At 45.5% G+C, this 7589-nt stretch overlaps 1 protein-coding gene across 1 annotated transcript in view; it reads left to right on the forward strand.

The window, feature by feature from the left end:
- RAD54L2 (RAD54-like 2 (S. cerevisiae)) overlaps nucleotides 1–7589 on the forward strand; it is a 52956-nt gene that overhangs the window by 9349 nt on the left and 36018 nt on the right. The window contains exon 2 of the mRNA XM_019510322.1: nucleotides 7382–7580. Within this exon, the coding sequence (XP_019365867.1) occupies nucleotides 7382–7580 (199 nt within the window). The remainder of the gene's footprint in view (nucleotides 1–7381; nucleotides 7581–7589) is intronic.

Here is a 7589-nt window from a genome sequence, read left to right on the forward strand (position 1 = left end):
AAGATCTACAAGGTCCCTTCCGACCCTACTTCTATGATTCTGTGAACAGCACTGATGCTCACCCCTGGTCTCTGGAGCTGTGTGAAAGAAGGGGCTTCAGCCAGAGCCTGCACTGACCTGCCGGTGAGCTCAGAGAGCTCATGGCACATGGGGAGCTCGGGCAGTAGCTATGCTGACATGCCAGTGAGAGCTTGCTGCATAGGCACTGCCCAACCAAAGGGGGCTATTAGCTATGTCACTCCCCCCCACCCCACCCCAAGATCCATGCCTGCTGCTACAGGAAACCTCTTCAGACTTCACACTAATTTTGTGATTTGTGCGTGCTCTGACAATCCACCACTGTAATTTTCTACATGGTGGCAATTCAGTGTATCAAGGTTGCAAATGTTGCAGTTGCAACAGCACAATTAGTCTTTTCAGTACAGTTCCCAATGCTCTTCCCCTTTTTCTTTCTGTAAGTGCTTTGGCAGCTCAGGCTGCCTGTGTTAGTTGGTGACTGCCTAGTCACATAACTGCATGCAAGGTCCCATGGCACTTTACATAGTATGTGACTCTTAGCTGTGTCTAGCTGACTCTGTCCTACACAGGACAAGGGTGAGAAAACACAAAGTGGTAGCTGACTGCTCTGCCTCATCTTACCACATCTACAACACGCCTCTTCTTAAAGCAACTAAAGAGAGCACTCAAAGATAACACAAGATAACGATTAGGTACCCCGAGTTACAATAGTCAGGAACAAAAAGTAAAGACCAATTTCTGTGCTGGAAGGACTCTAAAATCAGAGTTTTGCCAGTAGAGAGTTTGGCGTTGTGTTCTAGAGGTGTTATGTAGCCTACTGCTTCAAGGGAAAAAGCCAGTTCATAACTTAATAGGGACTCGTTAAAACAAAAATATATTATGGGAAGGTTATTGTTTGCTGCTGGGCTTTTTGCACCTTCCTCTGAAGCAGCCAGTATTACTGGTGGCTGGAGACATACCAGACTGGATGGAGCACTGGTTTAATTCCAGTATAGCAGTCCCTAAATTCCAATGGATTTGTGGTTGTCATCAAACTCAGTTGAGAGTTGTGTGCACATAGTCAGACTGTGTTATTCCGACTTGACACACATTCAGATGAAAGTTTTACTGTTGGTTTTCTCCCTGCTGAAATTAAGAAGAGAAAGCAGAAAAGGTTATCCTTTAATTGATGCCTCAAGCAAACATACTTTTCTTCATGGTGCTCTAAATTCTGGCTTTCCTGGAAAAGTAGGGTAAATGGGACAGGAGCAAGCCACTCTGCTGTGCAGAGGGGGCCAAAGGGTACCATGCTCCAGACTTTTTAATTTTGCTTTCTACAAGGTAATCTGAGAGAAGGGAACTATGAGCTTCGTTCTGATTGGCTGTTTCCTTTAGCCAGTCGGAGTGAGAATAAAGTGCTACAGACAGACGTAGGCTTTTATTCTAATATTGTAAAAGCCTAAGTCGGTCTGTCTGTAATGCTTTATTCATGCTCTGATTGGCTGACAGAAAGAGATAATCAAAGTGCTCCAAGCGTGGACAAGTACCCCCATGATTCTGAAGCTGCAGCGAGGACCCGACAGAGGGTGGTGGAGCTGAGGCCAGCAGTGCTGTCCTCGGCTTCTCCACCCTGCCCCCTGCAAGAGCCAGAACAGTGGCAGCATGGGGCGTTAGGTGGCAGCATGCCATCCCAGCCCCTCCCCCTGACATTTTTGACGGGCAATTGGCTAGTAATAGAATAGTTTTTGTCCCTCTATACAGTCACTGCTGCTGTACAGGACAGAATCATTTTATATTTATGTAAAACACCATATGCTTTGCCTCTTGGGGACTTGTGCAACTATTTCACAGTGCCATAACAGCATCCAAGGCCTGTAACAGTCTGCTGCAGGAATGATTTTTGGATATGGTACATTTTGGGTTTGTGAAAGCTGTCTGTTGTGGATGCTGTGCTCAATTTCAACTTCTACTTGTTCCACTTCAGCAGTATAATGTAGTAGTATAGAAGACCAAGCAAGCTGTCCATAAAACAGAATTAGGAGGCCTAGTTACGATAGGGTTGTCTCAGCTTTCTCAAAGGATAATTTCAGGTTGTAGGGCAAAAGGGAATGGTCCAGTACCCACTTATGGAACACGGACAAGGTCCAGTCTGAATTACAGACTGGAGCCATGTTGTAACCAGGTGACTGACTTGATTGTTAGTATGAACAGACTCTCAGACCTACAGTAGTCTTTAGCTTAGTGACAAACAGCTGGTGACAGTTACTTTGTTGTTCATTCAAAAAATAACGTTGCCTAGGAGGCCTGGTCATGGACCAGGAGCCCATTCTGTACAGATATGTAACAAAAAGTTTGGGAGCCTGCCCCAAACTGCTTTTATAATTTTGTTGAATCTGAACATGATTTATATCACTATGCAACATGGTTAGTAATAATAAAAGCTAAATGTTTCATCCTAGCCTCAGCTGACATGTAGTCAGTAGTATATCCAAAGGGGGGCATTTGGGGCAGCAGTGCTGGGTGCTGCAGTTGAGATGGAGGGTGGGGGGAGGGGTGCAGAAGTTAGCCTCTGCTGCTGTAAAGGATGCAAAGCTGTCCTGTTATGCCTCTGTACATAGTTGTCTATCTGTAAACAAAATTAAGTATCAGAAACTCCCCTTCTCCCCAGCCCAACTAGCCCTGTGTAAACAGTTTTGCTAGTGGTCTTTTCATCAGTAAGCTGTCCCAGTGTGCATTCCCCCACATATTGCCAGTGCTGCTATCCTTGCTGAGGGGTGGGATAACTGGCCACTTTTTCCTAGAGTGCGCTGAAAGCATAAACCTAGTATGGCAGTTTTCAACATGCAGATGTGGACACATCTGTGTTGTTAAAAAAGCTGCTTGTACTATGTCAGATTAGTATGTTGAGAAGTTGGTTGCATGAATGCAGTTGTATTCCAATGTAACTGGCTTGGAGAAGTTAGGACAAGAATTAATCTGTTAAATATCAAGTGGGAGTGAGCACAACTCGAATGTTCCCACTTCCCTTCCATCCCAGAGATCAGAAGTGTTTCTATCATGAGGTTAATCTTGGGTCCCTGGCGCATGTTACATTCAAGATGCTAGTAGCAAGTTAATTGCTTCATAAATAGTAACCTGGCCACACATGCAACTCAATTTAAGGTGTGATAGAGTAAACGAGCCACAAAATTATTCCACATATAATGCATAATAATTTTATGGCTCATTTGTGTTGTGCTTTAAATTGAATGGGTGGCCACCTGTGACCTGTCAAAACCCTGTATGATGCCCAGCTGGGTGACGCATGGGATTTATACAGCTCCTGGTGCACAGAAAGCCTGGCATCAGGCTGCAGCAGCCCAGTCCAGGGGTCCTCATGTCCTGGGACCTGTCCATAGGTCACGTGCCACTCAGCTGGGCAGTACACATGGTTTTAGAGCTCCTGGCAAATGGGGACTGCAGGACTGGGCTGCAGCAGTCTGATCCTGGGGTCCTGTGCTCCCCAGCTGGGGTTTTGACAATCATCCAGTTGTCAGCTGAGGCCAGGGACTGGTTTGATTCCTGGCCCCAATTTACAATCAGCTGACTGAAACTAGAGGTGCACGTATACATTGGTTCGATATCGGATCGGCACTGATATAAAGAAAATTGATTGTATTGGAAATTGGCCTGATGTGGCCATAATTTGACTGGTAAGTGCCTGTATACGTGTGCAGATGCAGCACAGTACGTAGGCAGCAAGGAGTGCAACCTAGCAGCTTGGAGAGCTGCGTGCAGCTGGTAAGTCTGTTATGTAGAAGGGGAAGGAAGAGGTGTAGGGGGCCTTGGCCCCTGCAGTGAGGGAGGAGTGGGGGTGGGGAATGGGCTGGGGCAAAAGCTGCCCAGCTTAGGTGGGATGGAGCTGCAGCTCATCTGGGTGGCACGGGGGGGGTGGCAGCTTAGCTTCCACCTCTGTGCACTGCTCATCCAGGAGCTGTTGGTCTGGCGCTCATCCAGTAGCTCCCGCCGCCGCTACTGCCACTCCTCCGGGAGGGCATGGGGGAGGTGTGTGCCCCCGGATCTGCATGGGGCGGGGGGCGGGGCTGCACAGGGCTCTTCCTGTCCCACCCTGTGCAGATCTGGGGCACACCCTTACCCTCCCAGATGAGCAGTGGGAGCTGTCGGGCAAGTGCTGGATTAGTGGCTTTTGGACCAGCGGCACACAGCAGTGGGAGCTGCCCCCTGGACAAGCTGCAGCAATGTCCCGCACCTGTTCCACCCCACCTGGGCAGTGCTTGCCCCAGCCCCACCCCCACTCCTCTCTCACCTTGATCTGCCTCCCCATGCCTGGAGATTTGGCAGCAGCTGAATCTCCAAATCAGATTCAGCCGAATTGATTCAAGGCGGTGATTCGAACCACCGAATCGAATCACTGTCCCCCGAATTGGCTGAAGCTGAATCCGGAGCAAATACTAACCACTCTGCACAGGCCTAATTCTCATCACATTATAACTCCTTCTGTTAGGGGGTCTTAGTTTTCAGTATGGTGCTATCACTGTTTTGTTTCATTTTCACAGGCATGAACAAATAATGTGATAAGAATCGCTGCCCTGCCTTGTTCAGTCTTGCTGTTTGTATGTAGTAAACATTTAAGCCATGTCTTCATTGAAGAACATAATAAAATAAATCTCCACTAGCTCTAATGGCAGCTCATCTGTACAGGTCTGACTGCTATTAGGAAATGTAACATAGACAGAACACCAGTAGCGCATAGTGTCCAGGACACTTGTAGTGCCTAGTGATTTTTACCATAGTGTTAGTTAACCCTGTCTGAAAAGCAGGTTGCTTAACATTTTTACAATGGATCTAACCCACAGGAACCTTGCCATTTTATGGATCCTTGCTTTAATCGCGCTTAGCTGAATTGGTGAAATCCATTTTTGCTAAAGTCCCTAATTTAGACCTAATTGTCTAGATGGGTATATACTGTGTATGATGTCTTACATATGCACTGTGGTCCACACCGTAGGACTTGTAAGCACAAGGTAAACACCCACATTTTAACAACCAACTCACATATGGTTAGGACTGAACACGGTTCTGGTTTAACTATTCATATGGGCAAGGCCAAATCATGTTTTCAGATTTAAAATTCTGGGTAAGGTGGACCTGTGTGGGTTTTTTCTAAACTCTGCTTGACCCCAGGTCTTGTGCTGATGCTTCAGCATATAGAGAAAATATGGAAGAGTGGAAGGAAAGTGGAGAGACCAAAGTAATTGTGCAGTGAGACTGAGTGAAGTTTGGAGGAGCACATTGGAAATGGATATAAAGCTCCCACATTCCCCTGTTTAACCCTGGATTTTACTACCAAGTCAGATTTGTCCTGATGCACCTTTTCCTGGTAATATGGTAGAGAAGAACCAGTGTTAAAGGGTAACTACATCAGTAATTGTCAGGGGGTGGAAGGGGGTGGCTTCCTCTCCAAAATGAAGATGACTTCATGTTCTCACTCACTTATTTTCAAGGTCCCAGGGGCTCAGGGTGAGATGGCTTTGTTTGGCTCTGGTAAATCACTGGTTTAATGACTCATCCTGTAGATTATGATCACGTGTGCCACTGTTACTGCTTCCCTTGGCCCTATTTCATCCAGTCTTTTGATCAAGTTATATAACTGTGAATCAAGAGGGGAAAAAAGTTGAAGAATTGTGGGTAATGTGACTGAAATGCATCTTTAGCTCAAATGGGAGAACTCGTGTCTGGGAAGCCCAGGAAACTGGATTTTATAGCTAGCACTGATTTCTGCCTGTAAAAGTAATGCAATACTTGTTCTTTGAAGCCTGTTTGTGTAAGGATGCCTGTGTCAGTAATGCCCTGTCTGATCTAGAAAATGATCCCAAGTTTGTCTGTCTGCATTTGTAACAATTAATACTCTGTTTGTCATGGAGTCAGCTGTACCTGTTGTTGACATCTGTCAACACTTATTTTTTTCAGCATCGAAGGGGCCCGGCAGTACTGATATTTGTAGAAACTAGCTCATTCTCAGCTCATTTGCACATTGACCCATCATGGGTTGTGTTCAGAAATTTGGTATGAACTCTGGTGTAGGGTGAGTGTAAGCACCAGTTACTTTGGGAGCTATAATGTTAGCTGCACTGAGCTTGCAAAGCTGCTCCCTTGGCTCAGTGAGGAAATTAAAGCTGGGGTCCCCAAGCACTATAAGTGCATGAAAATAGTGGCAGGACTGAAGTAATAAGCATATTTGTGCAGTAGCATCTAGTGCTGTATTCATGACCTATTATACTGTTGCATCCTCTGTGACAGTCAGCTCCTCTTCAGAGGGGTCTCCTGTTGTTTCCAAAGGTACTGGTGTCACTGAGCATATTGTTTCTCTAGATAGATTTGCCCTTGAATATATTTTTCTTCTTGGTGCCTCCCTATCCCCTGCCCTCCCCCCCTTATCTTCCAAAGGAGATCCTTTCTTAAGTGACTATTACCGTGATTTAATTCTGTATATTTGGGAAATGCATGGAGCACAATTTGGGGAGCAGCAGGCCACTTCTGCTTTTTAAGATTGAATAGGGTTTCATAGAACGCTGGGTCGAGCATGTTGCTTTTATGAAGCTTGTTGGAATCTGCCTTTTAAGAGTGAAACACTTGGACAGAAGCATGTCCCTGTTCTGTGCCACTGGTGTGAGCTTCGCTATTAACAGTGTAGTGTAGAATTAGATGTCAGAACAATATGTCACTTTTATGTAGTTTTATGCTGCTGAAACAAGTCCCTGATGATGAGGTGCCTTGAAGATGGGAGGATATAAGAACAAGGAAATGGTTATGGAAAGATAATATGGTCCTATACCTTTTGTTGCTTTTTAAAAGAGCCTTTTCTTGAATGTAGGATTAAATGGGGGCTGTGTTGGAAGCTGTCATGCTGTTTGGGCCAAGGACCCATGTTTGATCTCAGTTTGTGGTTTTTGAGATGGAAATCCTGTCTGTGCTCCAGTGTCAGGAGGCAGAGAAGAGAATTTGGGGCTGCTTTTTTGCCGCCCTCTTTCTCCTAATCTGTCCTCAACCTGGCCACTGTGTGAGTTTAAAAACTTGTTGACATTTTTCTTGTCATGGTATTACAGTTTAGTTCTTCTAAGTCCTTTTTTTTAAATAGTGCAGTTTTCTCTGTCCCAGGAAGTAAATTCTTCACTGTACAGATTTAGGACTGTATTCAGTAGCATCTGCAATTGTAAAAAGTTACTTCACAAATCTACATACTACTAGTGAGTCGGAAGCAGAATAAAGATTCCAGTTGTGCTTTCAGTTCATACCATGGTAAACAGTTATGTAAAAACTGACTAACGCTCTGTAGGATCATTGTTTCCAGCTCACTTTCACTCTTTTTTTTTTTTTTTTTCAGACCAGCCCCAGGAAGCTGTGTTCAGTAATGACCATGTTCAACACAATGAGGATGGGGAATGGAAACGCTCTACTTCAACTACCTCATCTCAGAGCAAGCGGGCAGAACGACTCTTACAGAACCAGCACAAGGGCCTGGCCTCTGAGGACACCAAAAAGAAGAGGGCTCAGAAACCTTCTCACATGAGGAGGAACATCAGGTGAGCAGC

This window comes from Gavialis gangeticus, unplaced genomic scaffold (genome assembly GCF_001723915.1).
Source record: "Gavialis gangeticus isolate Ggan-Ray unplaced genomic scaffold, GavGan_comp1, whole genome shotgun sequence".
Classification (NCBI taxonomy): Eukaryota; Metazoa; Chordata; order Crocodylia; family Gavialidae; genus Gavialis; species Gavialis gangeticus.